Here is a 23402-nt window from a genome sequence, read left to right as displayed (position 1 = left end):
AAACTCCATCTCAACTTCTGCCCCCTCACTGAGTGCCTTTCCTTTCGCAGACATGATGCTTTGAAGAGTTACTTGAAAATAGAAAAAATCAAAAACCAGTAGTATGCGGTGGCATAGTGGTCTGCACTCACTAGTGATGGGTAAACAATGTTTACCACGAATTTTTTACTACGCGGTACCTTTACCATGCTGCCGTTACAACGCAAGTCGTTACCACGACTTGCGCTGGAGGGCGCTGTGGGATAAGGAATTTTATAAATTTATATTCCAACACCTTCCCTAGTATCCACGGGGACTGGTGTTGGAATATAAAATTATAAAAATCCTAAATCCGCGCCCTCCAACACAAGTGGTGGTAACGACTTGCGTTGTAGTGGCCGCGTGGTAAAGGTATGCGTTGTTACAACCTGCGTTGTAACAACGTACATCCCTAGTGATGTACACCAATTACTGTGGGTCAAGTACAAATACAAGTTCAAATCCCACCGCCTGACCACCAATGGTAGAACTGGTGGTCTCTAGTTGGCAGAGGTAGGTACCACTGTCCAAATAGGGACCCTTGCTTCTAGTCAGGGCAAGGAGATAACCCTCTGAGATAACCCCTGCTCACCCTCTAGGTAGCTTGGCACGAGCAGTCTAGGCTAACCAGAGGCAATGCGTAAAGTATTTGTACCAACACTCACAGTGACACAGTGAAAATACCACAAACTGACTCCACAACAGTTTAGAAAAATAAAGGTATTTTTAATCTAAACTACACAAGACCAAAGCGACAAAAATCCAACATACATAGTTCAAGAATACGGTTTCAAAAGAGTTCTTAAGGTTTGCAATAGAATTCTCTACGTTGCGATAGAATTCTCTACAGATGCGTGAAAAGTTCACAGTTGCGTCACGTTTACTCACAGTACCTTTTAGTTGCAACAAAGTTCCAAAAGCAAAAGCTGGTGCGGTCGAAAACAAGCAATGCGTTGCTCCTGAGATCCTGTGGAGGCGATGCGACAGCCCCGCTGCAGCAGCGGGCGTGTTGCGACAAATCCGGTCTGTATGGGGAGGAAGGCCACTTGTATGGATTCCGGTGCGTAGGTTTCGTAGGAAGTTTGTTCTCGCAAAGGCATGATGCGACGATCTCGTAGGGGCTGCGACGATCTCCGGGGCGACGATGCGCGGTCCAGCGGTGATCCTCTCTCTCGTAGCTCCTCGATGCGATGATTCTGCGATGATGCTCTCAGCGACGTGATGCGGTCCGCAAGCAAGCGGTGCGGCGATCTCACCCAGCGACGACAGGCTCTGCGACGACACTCGCAGCGATGTTCGATTCTCCCGCACCGGTCGGGTGCGTGCCGCAAACGAAGGATGCGATGTCTCTGGCAGCGGCGTCAGGCGCTGCGACGATCTCGACCTTCGTAGCGGCGGGAAACTTCTCGCACTGTCGGGGATGCGCTCCGCAAGCGAGCGATGCAACACTTTTCGATAGCAGAAGTCTCTCAAGCTTAGTTTCAAGCTTCCCAGCACAGGTACAACTTCCAGAGGCCCCACAACTAGATCAAGCACTCTAGGAAGGACAGAACTCTCTCAGCAGAGTTCAGGGAAGTTGGGGGTGAAGTCCTTTTGTTCCTGGGACTTCAGACCAGCGAGCCAGCTCTTCTCAGGCCCTTGGAGATTCCTTCAAGACAGGGGACACAGCTCACAGGCAAAGTCCTTCCCCTCTCCTTGGCAGCAAAGCAACAGCAGGTCAGTCCAGCAGAGTAACAGCAGGACAGTCTTCCTTCTTCAGTTTCAGCTTTCTCCTTGGCAGAGGTTCCTTCTTGATTCCAGGATGATCTAATTTTCTGTTGTCAGGTGTACTGTACTTATACCCCTAAAGTCTTTGTTCTCTCTGTGCATGTGGGCCCTGAGCCCGGTCTGAACCAGTTCTGGGTGTTTCCTGAGCACTTTGTTTTGCTGGCTGCTTCTTTCCTTTCAGAGTGAGGGGCAGGGTCCTCAGCCGCCCAGCAGGGGGGTGAAGCCAGCATTGTGGAAGGCAGGCACAGCCCTATTTATGCCCAGGTGCTAACTCCTCCCACCACTCCAGTTGCAAATGCAGTCATTCAGCCTAGGGCTGACTCAGCCAGCCTCCTGGGGAATTCCCCAACCCCTGTCACTCTCAAACCAGACAGTCAATACACAAACAGGCCCAGGCAGACAGAAGGGTCAGACAAGAGAACAGCAACTTTCTAAAAGTGCGGTTCTCAAACACAGGATTTAAAAACAACCTTTCCTAAAAGATGTGTTATTAAATTCTGAGTTCAGGGATACTAGATACTTATGTCCTATCTTGTTCCTATGAGAAGAAATGCTGTTAACCACTGTAGCCAGCATCCCCCATGTTAATCTATGGAGCAAGATAGCCTTACAGTAGTGAAAAACGAAAATGGTTGTAATTCATTACCAGAACATGTTACCTGCACCAGTACATGCTCTACCTTTCACATACACTGCACCCTGCCCAGGGGGGTACCTTGGGCCTTCCATAGGGGTGGCTGATGTGCACGAAAAGGGAAGGGTTAGGCCTGGTCAGTGGGGACACTGACCAGGAGGACATGGCAGTTCTAAACTGGCCATAGGCACTGCAGTGGCAGGCCTGAGACACCATTTTAGAGCTACTTCTGCAGGCCCACTAGTAGCATTTGACATCACCAGCCCTGGCACACTCAGTGCACTTTACTAGGGACTTCATGCTGATACAAATATGCCAACCATGTATATCCAATCAGAATAACACTTTACATAGGGAGCACTACTGATCAGCAGTGGCAGAGTGTCCAAAGCATCTAAACCAGCAAAAACGAAATGCAGCACAGCATCAAAAATACAGGAGGTAGAGGCAAAAAAATAGGGGAAACTACGACAAAGATGCCAGGTCTAACAGGCCTTATTTATGAAGGCCTTGAGACATCCGTTGCGTCACTTTTCATGACGCAGCAGCGGCGTAAACAAGGCGCCACATTGCACCATATTTACAAGGTGACGCATCTAGAAAGATGTGTCACCTTGTAAAGCCCTGCGCCACATTATACCTGCATTAGGTATAATGTGGCGCAGGGCTTTACAAGGCAGGGTGGGTTTCCCCACGTAATAAAGGGTTGTAGAAGTGTCGCAGTGAAATCTACAAGATTTCACTGCAACACTTCTAGGACGCCATTGCGTCAAATCCTTATGCCTGCCTTTTGGCAGGCGTAAGGATGACGCATTGCCATAGGCACAGGCCTTACCCTTGCATTGCTGGAGTTGTGTCATGCTTGCGACACAACTCCAGCAATGTGTGACTTTTGTGCTGACAGATACGTCAGGATTCCTGAAGTATCTGTCATTCCTTGCAACATGGGGCACTGTAGATTAAATACAGTGCATCCACATTGTCGAGAGGAGGGCACAGTGGAAACTGTTGTATCGCTGTTTTATTGCAGCGATGCAACCGTTTTCATAAACTAAGTGATTGTTGTATGGTGCACCTTCAATAGAGGCCCAAATATGTAGCTAAGCTAAGTTTTCAAAGGATATTAGTGATGGAAGTAATTGAGTTGCTCTTTGCTTCAATTAAGGGACCACAATTATCATCAAAAGTAATTTTACAGATGTGTATAATTATAAAGTCTTCCTACCTTCATACTGCTGTTATATCAATACTTATTCAAAGCAATTTTAAAATGATAGTTTGGTGCTTTCCATAGTTTTAGGATGTACTAATAAATGACCCAATTTTCTTTGCAAATCTATAAAATGAGGTCAAAAAGAAAATGGTAGTCATTGCAGTATGAAGCCACCAACCTATAAGAACCAGACTAGGTGGAAAACACTTAGGTTCCTGCAACACACTATCTATATAAAACATATAAATGTTGAAAATGGTGGAAGCAAGGACGAAGCTCTCACATTCTCCTATGACATAAAGTATTTAGGGAAGCCAGCACAACTGGCAAAGTTGAGTTTGAATTTTGACCAACATTTTACATTTTTAGTTTCTCCGCTTAAAATTTTAAAATCTAGTTTTTAATTTCTCATTCTAAATAGACTTTTGATAGCTGTGTGTATCCCAGAAGTGTTTTTATCAGTTTGTCTGAGTGATTGCTACTTGTAAGGTCAGTAATTACTTATTACATTCCTTGTAACTGCAGACTGATGGGTGTGTGTAGAGGTTCTGGATCTCCCTTCAATCATAATCTCTCCATTAAGTTCCAGCTGTATCACAATGCTTCCACTTCACCTGCCATCTTGAGGGTACTTTCGCCTTCTATAGCTAGAGATTAGGGTCTCACTATAGTTCGGCAGGGCTGGTTATGTACCAACCACCCAAGCACTTTAAAAATAGGGCCTAAAACTAGACATTAAAGGGCAGTCATGTTTATTTTTAATTTCTCAGTCTAAATTGTTTTTAATTTAACTTTTAATTTCTCAATATAAATAGGCTCCTGTTAGTTATGTATATCAATACCAGCTATTAGCAGTTTGTCTAAACAGTTGTTGCTTGGAATAATAATAATCCACATTTGTAAAGCGCACAATCACCCGTAAGGGTCTCTAGGCGCTGGGGGCCGTCGGGAAGATTAAGCGAGCTATTGCCCAGAGTCACATGGTGCTGGGCTAACCTGCCGCCGGAGCCGGGGATCGAACCCTGATCCCCAGATTCCAGCGTCAGTCGCCCTGGCCGCGGCACCACACCTCTCCCTCAAGGTCAGTAATGTGCTATGGAGCCTTTTTATTCTGATTATAGGGGAACAAACCAAGGAACAAATAAGGAAATAGTATAATTGACTGGTCCTTAGAAAGTCTAAAAAATCAGTCGGTTAGCTGAGAGAAATTTGACAAGGGATCTGTACTTCAAACAACGGAAAACTTTTTGAATAATGCTTTGAATAATTTCAAACATATAAATCTAAATCAGTGGCGTAGCTAGCCCTCCGTGGCGGTCCCTGCATATGCCTCTTAAAGATCGTGGCAGCATATGCCGCCACTTGAAGTCTGCAATATGGGGTGGGCGGGCAATTGCCGCCACCGAGACGGCAGTAAGAGCACGAGGAGCCCACCGCCCCCAAAACTCATGCTCCCTGGGACAGACTTACCCCCTGATCCCCTTTCTATGCCACTGATCTAAATACAAGACAAAAGATCCTTGACAGAGGAGACATGGCAGCCCTCATTCTCCTAGACCTCTCTGCAGAATTTGATATCGACACACACCCCATTCCCATCAGGCACCTGCACAAGATTGAAATCCAACTACGTGCTTCTGCTGGATCTCCTCCTTCTTAACAGATAAAACACCAGCTATCAGCCTGGAACATTACTTCTCAGAAGGCGGCAAACTCATTTGTGGAGTGTCTCAAGGCTCAACGCTCAACGCTCAGCCTCACCCTCTTCAACGCATGGATGATCCCTCTGGCCAATGTCATCCACACACAAATCGACATCCTCTCCTACCAGATGAGAAGCGACTCATCTCTCCCTCCCGGACAAGATCTCCAAAACAACAAACAAGTTCACCACCTGCATGACTGAAGTCACTAACTGGATGAAAGCCAACTGTATCAAGCTCTAAACTGAAAAGACAGAAGTAGTGACCTTTGGCAAGGACACCTCACTATGGGACTCCAACTGGAAGCTGGCTGGACTCAGAACCACACTCAGACCCACCGCAAGAACGCACAGCAGGAACCTCAGAATAATCATCAACAGTAAAGTGGACATGACAGCACAAGGCAATGCAGTCACTGCATTTTGGTTCCACACCCTCAAGATACTGAGCGAGATCTTCAAATGACTCCCAAGCAATACTGTAAATACTGTCACTTATGACCTTGTCACTAGCAAGTTGGACTATGGGAACTCCCACTACGCTGTGATCACCAAACAGCTCACTATAAACCATCCAGAACTCGGCAGCCAAACTCATCCTCAAGTTACCCTACAGAACTCCCATCACACCATACCTCAGGGAACTATTTAGGCTCCCTATACAAAAATGTGCTCAATTCAACCTCCTCACGTACACATTCAAGGCCCTTCACAGCTTAGGCCCCACTTACCTGAACAGTTGCATTTCTTTTTTTCTAACCACCAAACACCTCCACTCCAAAGGACTCCTACATGCACACATCCCACACATACACAGAACCAGGTCAGGAGGGCAAACAGTCTCTTACATCGCTCACATCTCTCCTAAAGTGTGGAACAAACTCCCACTTAAATCACAGCCTCCTCCTCTCTTGTTGAATTCCCCAGGACTTTCAATCAACCAACCTACCATAGACATGGCTAGACACACACTGGGTGAAGCTCACACACCTGCTTAGCACCTATTCTAGCTGGGAATAGTGGGCTTTTCAACACATGAAATGACATGACAATGGTAAAAAGCATAAAAACTCATTCTAAAAAGTCCGGCCAGATGCTGTGGTCTGTTGTAGACCCCAAATCTGATCTAGAACCCTGAAAAAGCGCAACCAAAAAAAGGCAGAAGACAGCAAGGATAACATCAAGCTTACAGTAAAGGGAACTGAGGGAATGATTAAAAGATGAACATCACAGGGAGGCCAGGTGTGAACAATATGGAAAGTGAGATACACCCACCAACTCGCAATGTTGTCAAGGAAAGTGTGATTTTCCTGCCAGAATTTTATACCATATCTGCCTAAAGTGACTCAGAAGTGCAGCCTCACACAGGAAGTAAAAGACATGCAAATGTGGCAAAGCACAGAGTTCCCTGTGCAAGATAGCCCAAACAAAGGTGTTAGCCGATATGTACATTACACCGCTGTGCTACTTCTGTTTAACCTCTTTATCTTCCCAAAATGGCTGCCACACATGCAGAACAATGTTTTTCCCAGCATACCAACTACACGTGGGACCCACTGGAAGACTGTGCATAGTCTCTACAGATGCCAGAGACCGAACACTCCGTCAAAGAATCCTTCTCTCAGGAGCAGCTCTATGCACATAAGTGGGCATGTGCAGCCTACGCAACACTGGGACTGGTACCAATTCTTGACTGTACACCCCATCCCAGAAGGACACCCAGGTTTGGAGGGATATATAGTGAAAAAAGAATAAACCAGTCAGGGAGCATGCATGAAAGAAGAGGGTTTCATGATCTCTCAGGTGGACCCTATTCCATCCGAGAAACCAAAAACTGCAACTATGGATGCTTGAGTCCAGGATGGCATTTTTCAATCTCATCATTCACAACCAAAGGAGGAGGAGGAAGAGAACCCCTCAAAGGAACTACAGGAATGGGTTCCACAAGAGAAACATGGAAACACTGTTGTGGAGGATAAATCGGTCGAGAAGTCACTGAATTCATCACCTAGGAGATAGAAAAGGGCCTCACAGATCAAAGAGCAAACTTGGAATGATAACCTGGGTTACTGTAGGTAGAAAGCCAGAGTTTCTGCCTGAATTAGAGTTTGTCCGACTTATTATTCTGTCACATGACAGATGTACTGTCTTACTTGTTGCTAGTGCACAACATCCGATTGTGCGCTGAAATAGGGCAGATGGTATATCTAGCATGTTATGACAGTCTAACCCATTCGCCAGGTTTAAATCAGGCCCTTTGTCACCATCCTGATAGGGGAAGGATGATGGGTGCCTGCATACCCAGCTTTGGCAGCATTGAGATGTACAACAGCGTTCAATGAAGAGAGGGCAGATTCACCAGATGATGAGTCACTGACGGAAATGAAGTAGATAAACCAAATGGCAGAAATGGAGGATTATAGCCAATGTACAGAACCAGGGTAAATAGTGAAGAGAATTGTAGAACCAATTATTATAGACAAATTCTGCCAGTGAAGTCCATCCGACCCAATCCATTTCATACTAAGCGAGTATACTGCGCATTATTCAGCTGCTTGACTTACTCTTTCCATCTCTACAGCTGTTTGTGAATGGTAGGTAAGTGGATTTTCGACCAACAATTCCAAACAAGCCTAAGAGCGGTCCAAAAGCGGCAATTGAGCTGAGAAACTCTGTCAGTGACCATGACATCAAGAAGACCATGTGTAGAACAACCTCTTTCAAAAAGACTGTAGCACATAATGGAGATGAAGGTGGGGTATGAGCAAGTTTGAAATGAGCCCCTTTTGATAATTTAACTATCACAACTAGGCATACCATAAAAGAAACACATATGGGCAAATAAATGCCTAACTCCATATAAATTTTGGATTCAGGCTGAGATGGAGGGGACAGATGCATGGTTAATTCTGCTGGCTTTGCGTGATTCCAATCTTGAAAGTAGGATTGAACATAGCTTTAGATATTGCTGAAGATTTGACCCAAAAAATTGCAGTGTAATCTGATCTAATGTACATTTATACCATGGATGGCCATCTATGGGTGCATCATGACACCACAGGTATATTCTTGCTTGTAATGATTCAGTCTCTACAAAGACTTGTTGTTTCTAAACAATTAGCCTGATGAGGTTCTTGGGCATGCCATTCTGTACGGTCTAACTGTTGAGTACCCAGTTTACCTCATTCTGATGAAATACTATGTTAATGAAAAGCTATCATATGAAATCAACATGGCGAAAACACAATTTAAAGAAATTTCATTTCGATGAAATGGCAATTGACGAAAATATGTTGAAAAAAGCGTTAAAAAGTAAAAGCCTAATTTAGAGAATGGCGGACCGGTTACTCTGTCTCACGCATGATGGATATCCCATCTGTCTTATGACAAGTGCCATACAAAAAAATGCACTTGTTGTAAGACACACAGGATATCCGTCACTTTTGTGACAGAGTAACTCATCCACTAATCTCTAAATAGCCCAAAAGCATTTAACTTAATTTGATTTAAAAATGAAGAGGTGGATGAGTTGGTATCAGAGTTAAGAATCATGAGGGTAGCAGCAGAATGGCTTTGGCAGCACTGTGGAACTAGTTAATAATATGGAAAGGGTTGAGTAAAAGTCCCCTTAAAAAGAGAGTAGAAAGAGTGGGAAGATACAAGAGAAAAAGGGTGAAGGGGGGAACCCTTAAAATAATAGTATTGGAGGGAAAAACCTCCAACAAAGGAATATTTATGTGCAAAGAATGGAATTCACCAGGTTGATTTTACCATCCTGATGAAAGCCTTTCTAAGTGGAAATGCATTATAAACCGGGTAGTAAAAAACATAAAACAAACAGAATTCATTTTTTCAGCTTGGGTTTTTATCAATTACACATATGCCTTTAGCATACATTTCAGAAAATATATTTGTATTGCTGAGTGGCAAGTATGTAAGGCATGATAGGTGGTTCTGAAATTCAAGACAACATCCAGCTCTGTCATTAACCACAAAGTAAAAACAGAGAAGAAAAGCATCCAGCGACCATGTCTGTGATTAGAACATCGCACTAATTTCAGGAAATATTAGTTTTTTTATGGCATGTCCATACAGTCACTTGATGTTTAGCGCCTTATGGTAATGTCTCCAATGTAGACAAGAATTTCAAATAGCCAATAGTTCTCGAGCATTGATTGTGTTGTGTTGTTCAGCATCAGATAAACCTTGAGAAGGGTAGGTATCCTGAAATATCGACTCCAGAATGTAATTTGACATTAATATCTAGGTCAGAGTATCATGAATGTAAAGATATCACAGAAGACAACATTGGGGACAAGTCAGACACTGCTCTTCCATACATACTGTACTAGCTGATTGTAGCAGGTGTCTGGACAGGCTGACCGTACTAGTTGATTGTACTAGCTGACTGTACTAGCTGATTGTGAGGGCACACTCATACTGAGTTGATCTAGATGGGACAGGTACAGTTGTGCTCTAGCCATCAAGTAAGCAAATTTCTTAACACTAAAAAATGTAAAACAATATGTGGTGCAGCACTGTAGTGTTGTCACCAATTGATTGAGAAATCAAAGACTTTCTTTTCCGAAGGATTTGGTCATGATAGGTTATTGGTGTAGACAAGCGAGTGGGGAGGACTCACTTGAGAAGACGATGTGGATGGAACTTGAGACGAGATATATAATAACAGATGGGTAACTGTGAATTTGATGTTTGTTTCCAAGGGTTTCTGAGTGACATCAAATAAACAATGGGAACATCTGGCCAAAAAAACAACATGAGGTTCGGGCTACAATGCCTCCCGGCCTTGGCCCCCATATGACCCCTTCCTATCACGAGGAGGAGAGTGGCGGGAGCAGGAAATGTAATGACATTCTACTCAGCATAATTAGAAACAGTTATTTGCTCCCGCACCTGGATTTCCTCATTGTAGAAAAATGGAACCTCATTTAACCAGCATAAAAAATCCAGCTGATGAAATCACGACTTTGAGGCTGCAATTGCAGCTCATCCCCCAACAAGCCATTTCCTTGGGCGCGGAGCACAAAAAACTTCCCCTTGCCTTCACACCCCACTTCCTCAAATCCTGACCTCGAAAATCCAGCTCAGCATGTTATTCCTCATTTGGGGGACAAATACTAAAAATGGCCGGATTTATATACATGGATACCGTCCGGAAACAATAGGGTAGATTTACAAGCCCTGTACGCCACATTTGCGCCGCCGTTGCACCACTTTGGTGACGCAGCGGCGGCACAAAGCCAGCCCCATGCTGCGGGGTATTTACAACGTGACGCATCTAGGGAGATGCGTCATGTTGTAAAGCCCTGCGCCATGTGGGCGTTCCGGCGCAGGGGTCGGCGTTCCGGCGCAGGACCGCCTCCTAAAAGTGGCTGAGTGAAATCTACAAGATTTCATTCAGTCACTTTTAAGGCCATGCTGCGTCAAAACCCTGCGCCTGATTGAAGCAGGCATAAGGATTGACGCAGCATGTTAGGCATAGGGGCACCCCGAGCCTTGCTGGAGCTGCGTCGCGCTTGTGACGCGACTCCAGCAATTCGTCACCTTTACGGCAGCAGATGCGTCACGCATCTGTCTATTCTTGCCCCGTTGTGTGTTGCATTTTGCGGCGCATCCATGGTGGCGCAAGAGGTGTCTGCCGTGACGCACAATAACTGGCGCATTCCCACAAAGAAATCTAGCCTAAATGTATCAGCACCAGTTCTTTTAATTTGGTTTACAGCACAGTTTCGCCAAGTACTGAAAGTCACAGTTGATTCATCTAAAAGAGAATTTCTGCACTACAGACGTCAACTTGAGCTCTAGAGTAATAGAAAGAAATGTTCTTTGCAGAAGATAACTGAAACAGTCCTTACTGCAGCCCTATACATCTGCGAGGGCCTTGAGGTCCATAAGCACACTGCTGATGCTTGATTCAAAGGTTTTCTGACCTCCAAACTATGGCACTCTCTACTGATCAGGATAGGTAACATTGAAAAGGAATTAAGCTTCAGGAAGAGGTTAAGGCATGGCTGTTTGTTGAATGAGGGGTGCCTACCTTGAGCCTAGTGTATGGATTCACTGATCGGTTGAAGTCTTGTCGGCTGTTTTAGCACTTGGAGCCCATTTTGGTAGTCATGTGCTCTATAAATTGACTAAAGTAGAATAAAATGATTCCTGCGTAGCACCTCATGCTTTCTAAGCTAGAGGGCTTCAGGAGCTGCAATAGTGTGTTATATAATGTGGTCCAGTGTCAATGATATGCCAAATAACCTCTCCTTCACCAGTATCTCTCAATCATTGACCTAGCATTGTTATACTATGCTGTCTCTAACAGATCGGGTACCTTACATTTCTAGACTTTGACTATGTTCTCTGTTATCCTAGCTGGATGCCTGGTTAACCATCCTTCAGCTGTGCGACTAACAATTGACTTGTTGTATCCCATTATAAACCTAAAAACACAAATAAATAACCTGTGGTGCACAAGTCTATCACATGGTAATATATGGGTCAGTCCGAAGGATTAATAAACTTCTCTTGAAGTGCTTCAAAGGTCAATGGAAATGTGTTTTATGCTTTATTGAGAGACATGAATACCAGGCACTTTGGAATACAGTGCTGATAAAGATATTTCAAAGCCCCAGGCCCTCTTAGTTAAATGGTTCTTTACTGTGGGAAACCTGCCATTTGGACTAAACACTTGTGAGCCAGTAGAGAAGTTGAGTGTATAAGAAGAAAACTGTTCAGTAAATATATGCAGATATTAAGGCCTAGGAGGGTCATATCCTGGTGAATGTAAATCAGTGCCTGAAGTATGGTAATTTCTACATGACCCCTGAAATCTTGAAGAAAAGCGTGAAAGTTGATATTTCCCCTCAGAAACAGGATGGCCACTGGCTGGTTGCTTGTGTTCCGGTTCGGAGAGGACCTGGATTAGCAGTTCCCGCGGGACTGTTCCTATTTAAGCAGGACCAAGACTGATTTGCATATGATTAGGCCTAATCTGCAGTGGCATGTGAGACAAAAGAATGGTGGGTTGGAATGCTACTCCAAGTGATTGCCAGTGGTTAGACTTATTGCAAGCATTCATCCCATTACTTTTCTGTGTTTACTGACTGGCAATGCATCAACATTTACTGCTCAAATCGAAGTGTATGTATTATTTACGCTGGAATTACTGCTTATTTAAATTGAAGTAGGACTTTGTTAAAAAAAAAATGAAGGCATTTTAATATTTAAAAATGCATCAATAAAACATAAACAGTTAATTAAATTGTTTTTTTTGGAGTGTTTTGGGTGCAGGTCAACACTATATGTATCGCATTACCCAGTAACGTGCCCTTCTTGAGGAACAGTTACGTGGTCAAGGAAAAGGGATGAAAAACTCCTTGGAAGAGGGAGATCCAGCTAGGTCTCTCCCATGCTCATATATCCTGCTTAACTCAGAACAAAAAAACATTTGAGCAATAAGATTCAGAGAGGTGGTCCTGCAACAGCTGGGATGCAGTTATATGTAATCCCCCCATGATTCTTGCCACCTGATCTGAGGACAAGGAAAGGGATGATGAAGGTTGGGACTTTGCCTATAAGATCCATGATTCACACTCTCACTCACAGACAACTCAGTCCAACATCACTGCCACTATTCTAAATTGATGAAGAATCATGATTTTGGGTCAGTTTAGCCATAACCTTGAAAAACTGAGAAGTGTCAATGAGAAATGATGCAAACCTTGAGGACATCTACACCAGGCATCCTATGGTGAGGTGCCCACAATCACGTCACCATCTTACATTAAACACGGATACAAATGTTATGTCAATATGACCACCAGAAGTAGAGCTAAACAGAAAGAGAGGACCGATGTTGCTTTCCCCTGCTTAACCTCTTCTATCCCCTTTTCCCCTTTAAATTTAAAAAAACATACACTGTTTCAGTATCATTACAGATCAGGAAATTATATATTTTGCTTAATGATTTTATTTTCTCTTCCTTGAAATCTACTGAATAGTTAGAATGTGAATTGTAATACAAGGTCTTTCACAAAAGGGTAACCTGTGATCCTCTACCACTTCTCTCTACTCCAGATTACACCAACAGTCAAAGCTTCCTTAACCCTCTTTCACCTTTCCTATGCTTACCACGGCTACACGTTACTTCAGTACTTCCCTTTGGTAAAACTTAAAGATGCCTTTGGACACCCTTCCCTTTTAATGTCCTAAAAGTTGGCAACCAGAACTATGTTTCGGATCCTACATATAAGATTTTCTCTTATTTACACTGTTGTGAGTCTTTAAAGCCTTAACCGCGGTGGCAATTCTCCCGCGGTGCGGGGCGTTCCATTGAGTGGGCGGGGCCGCGTCGGCCAACGGACGTGCACAGCACTACCGAGGTAGTGCTTTTGATGGCCGTGGCCCGACGGGCGAACTTAAAGGGATAAATAAATGTAATTGTTAATAATTATAGCGTTTAGCATGTATTTATTAACATGCGTACCTTTCTTTAATAGGTTTCCTGGATCTACTGAATGGTTTACATGTAACTCCACTTGACATAATATTAAACAGTGGAAGGAGGACTAGAATCACAACATAATACATTAGTTTACAGATGAAAGATACTACAAGAGTCAATGAGCTGAATTCATATACAACTTCTTAAGTATGTCTGGGAACTCAAGTAGGAGTCTATATTTAACTTCGACCATACATAGGAACATAACCGTGTACAGGATGTTAGCCAGAATCAACCTAATAGACTTCAAGCAGGAGATTAACAAGGACATATAAGCTCTTAGAATGTTTCTTTATTGTTGCGTTGTAAATTGCAAGTGTTGCAATTATGAATAAAAAGAGTATGATTGTAATTGCATTAATCATGACAAGCTGTGCTTTTACAAAATGGGATTTAACCTTGCACATACTGGCCTCGCTGTGGGATGTGAAACTGACAAAGGCACATCTTATTTCGTTCTACATTATGCACTGTGAGGTGTGGTTCACTGAATATTTTATGGCACAATCATATATGACAACAAAATAGTTGTCATAGTGAATGGGATGATGGTGATATGTCTGTTTGTATTGTAGTGAGTAGATTTGATGTTAACCATGGTGGCTATTCTGTTGATGATATAGAGGGTGGTAGTGATACGATTCTGGTGATGGTCTTGATGATGATGCCTTTTGTCTCCCCAGTATGAGCCCATCATCACCAAAGGCAATGAGGCTGTGGTTCATCACATGGAGGTTTTCCAGTGTGCTGCCAACTTTGACACCTTTCCTCACTACAACGGGCCGTGCGACTCAAAGATGAAACCAGAGCGCCTCAACTACTGCCGCCATGTCCTGGCTGCATGGGCCATGGGTGCTAAGGTTAGTAAATCTTGGCTATTGCACAATAACCATATTATCACCACACCACACCACACGCGTTGAACCCCCCCAAGGGCATGTTTATGACTCCCATATTTTAAGGGTTTGTGACTTTGTATTTAATGTACCTGTCACTTAAACGTGCCCACATATGTGCAGAATGTACTCCATAAAAATGGCAAGCACCAACTTTCCCATTACTGCCGATGGTGATGGTTAAGTTATTATTATAGAGATGTTATGATGCATAGATCATGTAAAAAGTATGGTCATCAATTATGTGTCTTACCTCTCCACTGAACCTTGTCAGTTTGTAAGATTATATTACCAACAAATTATTATTGTTCATCAGGTTTCCCAGTGGCTATTGTTTTGGACCAAGTTGTGTGTGAGTGATTCCAGAAGAAAAAGTTCCCACCCTACTTGTTTGTGCCCATGACCCGAGTCGTGCTTTAGTGTGGATCTTGGAAAATCTTTCTTTAGTGTGTCCCAGCTAGGTCATCATTACCTGAAACCCCCATACTTTCAAACATCTCTCTTCTCTCACACCTTCACATCAAAGGTGCAAATATGACAGAATTTGGTGAAAAGTAGGTTTTGCCATGTTGTGATGCCACATGCAGAGATCGCTTTCATTTCAGTATGAGAACATTGTTATTAAACATGCAAAAAGTAATGGACTAAGATTCCATCAATGCATATTTCTAGTTTATCTTTTTGTAACATGAATGTGTCATAGAGTTATGAAAATCAAGCATGTTCAAAAACACATTCAGTGATTGTTTTAGAAGCTGCTCCAGGGAAGTCATGAAGACCGTGGCCTTCCACTTTCATAATTCTACTGTATTATTTGTATAGCTTATTTCAATCACTTGCTTTTAGGCTTCTTGATTTTCCTTTTATTACAATTTGAAATTCATAAACACATGCAGGACAGGTTCCATTTTGGACACAGTGCACATTTTAGTAATCCTGTCTGCACTTAAATTCACATTCAGTATTTTGTCATCTTTCACAGAACTTGTCAAAGTGGTATTCATGTCTAAACAACCTATAGCCTGAATTGTTACAGTGTCATATGCCACAACTCTAGTACATCCTCTCAAAATCTGCATCTCAAGGATTTAGCAGTAGATACTTAATGTAAACATGGGCTAAGGATGACTCAAATGCTTAGGGCTTTTACAGAGGTGATGAAATTTGCATCCCACTAGTTTAGTCCAGTTAGATTCAGTGTCTTAACATCTCAATTTGATTAAAAAAACAGAAGATAAGAATCAGTGATCAATACCCTATTAAAAAAACAGGAATTAACCATTGATTCAGATAGAAACTTTACCCAGGCGAAGATCATGATTAATGTGGCAACAGATTCCACCCTAACCAAAGAAGGCAAGCCTCCTCTGAGGCTCTGCGAAGCATTTTGCCTTCAGTGGCTGGTACCAGGGTTGTGTTCTCGCACAGACTTAATCTTGTTGCCCTGTGCTTAAAATAGGGAGCAAACAATTCCAAACAGACAACAAACCTTGTTATCCCATGTTTTCGCACCACCTCTAAAACTTGAGAATTAGGCATATTGTTGATTAATTCTGATAGAAGTATCATAGCGCTCAGAGATAGCACAGTGAGGGTGTTAGGGCTACTAATTGTGATCATGATGTTACAATTTTTCCCTGTAGTTTTCACTCTTCATGAAACACATAGCTGTTTCTAATTTTTTCTTCTATGATGTTACAATACAATATTGTGTGCACTGGATTCAGGAATTTTAAAATAACTATTTTAAAATAAATATGTAAACATGCATATCAATTTTTTTGTGATCCTTGAGTGTGCAACTCTATAATAAAAGATAATTTGAAATACCGCTCTGTCACTGAATCTTTAATGGGACTGTTAGTAACCTCGAAAACACTACCCTTGCACTAATGCGTAGTGGGTTGTGTGGGGCGGTAGTTCAAAAGGTATTTGTTCCTGATCGAAGTGCATTGAACTCAGTCCTTGGACTCATGAGTAAGAAACTATGCCTTTTCAGACCTAGGGTAAAACAGACAGTAAATGTTAATCCCATACTTTGATAATTGTCTCACACACATAAGAATTATAGAAGCGCCCTGGCTAAATATAATGTCCCAGAAGAACATGCAGGAAGTCTCTTTTTATAGCTCAATCAGGATTCAATTTCATGGTGTAGAAAATGACTTTGAATAGATGCGTTTGTACCAGGGATCTGACACACTGTTTAGTTGGATTTTCTAATTGAAGAGTCTGTTTGAGAACATTTTAGGATGTTCCATTATTTTCATGCACTTAGACAGGAAACTACAAGTTTCATATGAGGTCTTTGCTATTTCAGCCATTCTATTACCCGGAAGAAGCTGGACTTGCCTTCGGAGGACCTGGCTCGTCTAAATATTTACGGCTTGAGGTTCACTACCACAATCCTCTGGAGTTAAAAGGTAAGATACAGAGGATTTGCATCTGATTCCACAGTTACCTTTTGCTTGCTTTTAAACATTGCACCTAACTAGCTTTTCCTACGCTTGCTCTTTCCAGTTCCTGGTCTTTTGCCTCCTACCTTAGTAGTTCATTTCCAGGTTCAGAATCTTGTAGTTGCTTCTCAGAGTTTGTCACACACAATATCTATTCTAAATTGGCAGGCAAAGTCTTTCAGGCTACCAAGAGATGAGATTTTATTTTTCATTGCATAAAAAGTATCATCCAGTTGAGTGGACAGTCAATTTTAACACCAGGCAGTAACTGGAGTCAATTTTAATAAAAAAGGGATCACGCTCTGCGTATGTAGAGGGTAAAATGAGTCAATTGTCTATTTTACAACCGACTTGCTGTCCCACTGCACTGCAAGACTGAGGAAGGCTGTGTGGCGGGGTCTCTGGTGGAGGTCATGTCCCTTGAATCTTCTCACTCCTCAGTGGGTCCCTGGGAAACCCTGCACTACGCCCTTCTCTGAAAGCCTCCAAGCCACAAATCAGTATAACGTTGGTCCCCCTCCCACCTCTGGCTTTGCAATACCGATAGAGGAGGGGTTCAATCTTAGTAACCATTCGACAAGTCCATATTGTCCAATTTTAACATTTGTAAAATGCTTTCTACAGTATTTTCTGTTGTAATTGATCTATCAGCGCTGTAAAAACAGTGTTTACTATTATTCACTTTACTGGTATTCATTTTATTGACCTCAAAAAAGATGTGAAGCCACCAAGGGATGCAAGTTTTGATATGAATGCCATTTAAAGATGTGAAAAGTGAGCACTTAACTCACTGAGCCAATTTGCCTGCATCTTAGGGGATTTAAGCCCCACACTCACCCAATGGATTAAATCCATCCAGTTTCATATTAACATCCAGCCCTTCTTCAACACCCACATGGACAAAAGTTCATTAATGGCCATGTATGGTCTGGATTTACTTTCCAAGTACAAATGTTTCCTTTCCACATTCAGTTTCTATTCCACCTATCAGGTCCTTGTCCTTTTCGAAATTTACCAAAGCAATGTACATTCTTAATAAAATGCTGGACCACCCTAACACTAATAAAAACCATCTTCTATGAAGCAAAAATGTAATCACATGCTGAGGCGACCACTCTGTTGGAGCGGAGAAGCTTTGCCTCACTTAAATGACTCCCAAAGCCCAAGAGATGAGAAATAACATGGATATTCATCACCATTTTAATTTTCATTCCATGTCCACAACAAAAGTCAGGACGGGGCTGGTGCTGAGTGACAGCAGCAGGGAGGTTGCACTGTTTAAAGTGTGCATGTCTTTTTTGGCGAGCTGTCTTACGATGGCCAGCCACACATGCACACTTTAAACAGGTTTTAGAGTAAGTGCAGGCCTCCAGAGCGCTGTGGATGGCCGAATAAGGCAGCTCCCTCCAATCACGGCGCTGCGCTCATGGTGCAGGATTGGTCGGGGAATTTTCCTGGTGGCCGGGCTGCAGAGGAAGAAAGAAGAGCAAGGAAGAGGTCTGGTGCATCTCAGGTAAGTCTTTAATTATTTATTTTTTTATTTCCGCTTGTTCGGGTGAGCACGCCAAACCCCCTACCCTTTTTCTGTGGATGCCAGCTCCCACTGTTCACATGCCAAATGAAATTCAAGAACACCATTTCCCTCCAATCCCAACAGCACTGGCTGCCCACTGAGCTTCAGTATAAAACATATACCATAATCTACAAGGCAAACATCTCCATGAAATCAGATCACCCTTCAAAAATAAGTCCATCTAAAGCTGCTTCCAGATCGCTTGCAGAGACTCATTTCAAAAACTGACAACCCAGAAAACAAAGACAGACCCGGGAGATAAACCTTCTTTGCCCACTTCGGGGTCATGAAACTATTTCTATCCCCAAAGCGAATAATATCCCATCCCTCCGACATTTTAGGAATGAATTTAAGACTATTCTGGCAATTTTCCTCCAACCCTTCCTAACATGACTTGGCACATACTGAGTTTTATTGGTACTAGGATTGCAGGGTGCAGTTCTAACAATAATATCCCAGCTGGCAAGGGGCCTGGTGATTGAGTACTTACCTAGTTTGCCAGCGAGGGTGATGCCCCTGTAGTTAATACTGACTCCTCGTGCTCACCTTCGCTCTGACCATTAGGTAGAACATACGCCTCTGGATCATTGCACCAGGGTGTATTTTCTCCTCACTGTTTTTATCAAGGTAGTTAACCACACCATTAAAAAATACTTAGTGGATTACCTAACCTTTTTAATGATCACCCACCTTTCACGTCTACACTCCCCCTAAAGCCCTCACACCCACATGCACCAACTGGCAGGAACAAAAGATCTCCGATAAAGAGCCCCTTTACGGTTGCCCGTCAGATATTGCACCGCCAGTCTGACGAGGAGCAAAACCTAGATGATGAAGCATGACACCTAGCTTGCTGGGTGTGTGAGGGTTTTAGTTCTGAAAGGGGGATTCCCCTCCCCCTTTCTCCCTTTTTGTGTTTGGTTCACTTATTCGTCCTCCTCGGGGGAACAGTGTATCCTTTTTGTCTATGCACCTTCGCTCCTACCCATAAACCTCACAGAGGTGATGTCATCCGACGCTACAACACATACGGTCCCTGGTATCGCGTTCATTAGCCTCAGGAAGTTATCTCTACTCAGTACATCATGGGTGCTTCGAGAGTGGTAACAGTAGCAGTTTTTCTCTGACGTTTCTAACTCTGTATTAGTTTACAACCCCCTGTGAATGTTGAAATGTATATTTTTGCATTCGTTTTCACCTCCCACCACTTGCTATGTTGTATTGCATATATTTGCATTTGTTATCAACAGAAGTTTTGGCATCCAGAAGCACAGTATACCACAATTAAATTAATTTGTTTGGAAAGAGCTTATAAACAAGTTAATCTATTATATTTTGTAAAGCACACGCTGACATGCTGTCACAGCATTTTAAAAGTTGGCTGAATATTGATTCAGCTCCAAACAGTTCTAAATGCCAGCTGATACAATTAACCATCTCGGGGGCCTCATTTTATCTATCTCAGAAGTGTAGAGATCTGAGTTGTCCATTCAAGCATCTGGACCCATGGCCTCCAGGACACACACAAGGCGTCTGCAGCAAGGGTTTAACCCGTTGAGCAATCCTATTCACTACAACGCACACGTTTGCAAACATAGGCTCTTTCTTTCGTTACATATAAGCTGATGTCCTGCGAGTTTTGCATGAAGCATGGCCATCAGTGCTGACTGTGGCTGACATGCCACCTTGTACCTCACACACCCAGGCCCATGAGGCCTCTTTACCTGCTGTAGCTGCCAGCCTTGCCCACAACCTAGTGCCTCAGCAGCCAATTGCAACTGTTTGAGAGGCAACAGTGTAACAAAGCATGACATTTCTGATGCCATCTGGGGGTAGCTGAATGGACGTCCATGAAAGATCAGCAGATGAAGCGCCCCCTTAGTGATGTTTGGTGCCCCCCAATATCTACTTCCTTCGACGTGAGCTTAATGAAGGGATGTGGGGACAGTGGTCTGCACTGGGCTCCTTGCTGAGTATCTGACATGTCCTGCAATGATGGGCTCCCACTCTTCTCCCATTGCTTGCACCATCCTGCAGAGCATTGGGGCGTATGTACAAGGTGTTCATGCAACGCAGTGCAGCAAGTAAAGTTGCTGCTCTTCGTTTCGTAACCGGAAAAGAGCAGAAGTGTGCCATCTCTTCAAAGAAATGGTGCAGTACTGCTCTCTCCATGTACTGGCGCACTCGTGGCTGACTAGCACCAACACAGGCACTGTTGCTCTATAGTGCAAGGGTGTCTGCATTAAGGTCAGGGTAGTTTTTGTGAAGGAAGGATAACAAAAAACAGCCTGACCTTAATGCAGACACGCTTGCACAATAGTGCAATGGTGACTGTGTTAAGATAACCTTCCTGAACAAAAACTAGCATACGAGGTTGTTTCCTTTTTGCACGTGTGTGCAGAATCTAGCATGCAAATAGGAATAACAAGGAGAAATATAGATATATTGCCTCATTATGCTAGTCTCAGGCAGGCACTCCATTTTGGCACACACCATGTCAACAACACTTTGTAGCTATGGGTTTGCAGCAAAATCCATGGGTAAATTGATGGGAACTCTTATGCACCAAAACCAAAGGGGATGATGGACAGAGTGTTGAAAATTGCAAGCATCATCATTCTTTAGCTCACTCCACCACCCCAGTTCAGACATGGCCATATGCAAATCAGTCTAACCCTGTGTCCAGGGGGTGAGTGCTTGCAATGTTCAAAACTCAGTCCATCATCGCCCTTGATTTTGCTAAGTTCGCCCTATGTTGGCCGGGTATGCCCAGACGTGGGTCCCTTGCTCACTTTGCCACTGGATTCAAGCTAGCCTGGCGGATGAGGGTTATGAACTCGAAACCGGTCCCAGGATGCTTGTTTCCGGTCCAGGGAAGACATGGCTTGGCAGTTCGGGCTGGACTGTTCCCATGAGGCACAAGGTCAGACTGATTTGCATATGGCCATGTCTTAACTGGGATGGTGGAGTGAGCTAAAGAATGATGATGGATTAAACTCAGATCAGTTGACTGGGGGTGAGTGCTTGCAATGTTCAACACACCGTCCATCATCCCCTTTGGTTTTGCTAAACTCTTATGCACCACCCATGGAATGCCTCCCTGATGCAAGGTAACACAAGGCAGCACAATCAGCGTTGCACATTTTTACACAGCAATGCGTATTGAAATTAGGTGCTTTGTAAATACCTACATGTATTTTGTGTCGGGTCTGCATTAACAAATTAACACAATCACCAACACAAAATCTTTCTAAATCTGGGCCTTCATTTGCCAGTGTTCCTTTCCCTTACATTTCTCCTTCATTTTCTTTTTGTGTTTCATTGTGCTCATCTGCAATTTGAGTTTTATTTCTATGGCCCTCATTATGAGTTGGTGTTAAAATTCCAAAGTGTGTAATAACCTCTGTACCTGCACAAGTCAGAATAATGAGTCGGTCAGGTCAATCCTGCTAATATTTATCAGGGGTAAAATGTCCGGTAAATAGCGGGACATGCTTGCTGAGTTTGACACAGAAAGCTCCAAAATCTTATTTTTGTTAACAGGGAAAACCCCATAATTGTGTGTAATTATCTTGGATAATAAAGTCAGACTCAGCAGAGTCGGATTAAATAGTTTTTTATAATCACCAGATGCAATGGTGGACTTCTGGAAGCGCACCTCCCACACAGTTCCTTACTATTCGAAAATGGTGCACTTTATCCACGGCATCAGCTGTTGCTTGGTATCACTGCTAAGCGTAGAGACAGAACACAGAATGGTACACCCAACAACGAAAAATCCACAATTCTTTTTTATGTTAATTATCTCCTTTATTGAAATGTTGTTGTCTTTTCATAAAACAACCAAGGTTACAGCCAACACGTTTCGTTTAACAAACTGATCTTCATCAGGGCTGCAAGTATTACATAAAAAAACACATATAAGACACACAACATACACTGAAAGACACCATATTGATGCACAAATACTACAACTGCATATAATAAAGACAAAAACATTAAAACAGTCATAAGCATCACACTGGTCTACTAATAAAAAAGCTACATGTGAGCCCTATGGGAAAGGCGAGTCCCAAATGACAACATACTATAAAAAAGTATTTAATTGTATGTAATAAAATAACCAGCCAGTTCATAATGAGGGCCTCTGTCTCTTACGATGACTTTCTCATTCTTTTTCTCAATTCCCATCTTTCACCAGTTGTGGTATTCTTTCCGAGATGCGGCTCTCTGAGCAATGCCTCGATTTATTACATTCAGGTAAATGGAAATGACTAGCGGTATTACAATTAATGGCAGTTTTTCAGCCTATTTAGCAGGGGGCTGGGAATGGTGGGTAAAAACAGGAGGTAATGATTTCCCTCATAGTCATTGTCTCAGCATTAATTATTTTGATAAGGGTCATTTCCGCCTTTCTTGGCAGCCAGACAAATTTGCTAAAATGTCCAAAAGGTGGGTTGTATTGGTATAGGAACTCTGGATGATCTGGAAATGTTAGTAATGCTGAGTCTAAAAAGTCCAGCAAATCTGCTATCGTACCTTTTTTCTACTACACATGTACCTGTAAAAGCGAAATGACCCCAAATTGGCTTCAGTGTCAGCATGGATGCTGTTCCAGGAGTAAG

General features: G+C 43.0%; 1 protein-coding gene across 1 annotated transcript in view; it reads left to right on the top strand.

Annotated features, from left to right (window-relative positions):
* The window catches only part of DBH (dopamine beta-hydroxylase), a 447392-nt gene that overhangs the window by 112113 nt on the left and 311877 nt on the right, over window positions 1–23402 (top strand). The window contains exons 4-5 of the mRNA XM_078640352.1: window positions 14536–14712; window positions 17069–17171. Of these exons, the coding sequence (XP_078496478.1) occupies window positions 14536–14712; window positions 17069–17171 (280 nt within the window). The remainder of the gene's footprint in view (window positions 1–14535; window positions 14713–17068; window positions 17172–23402) is intronic.

The sequence above is a fragment of the Lissotriton helveticus genome, chromosome 5_1, assembly GCF_964261635.1.
Source record: "Lissotriton helveticus chromosome 5_1, aLisHel1.1, whole genome shotgun sequence".
Classification (NCBI taxonomy): Eukaryota; Metazoa; Chordata; class Amphibia; order Caudata; family Salamandridae; genus Lissotriton; species Lissotriton helveticus.
This window is presented reverse-complemented; position numbering and strand designations above follow the sequence as displayed.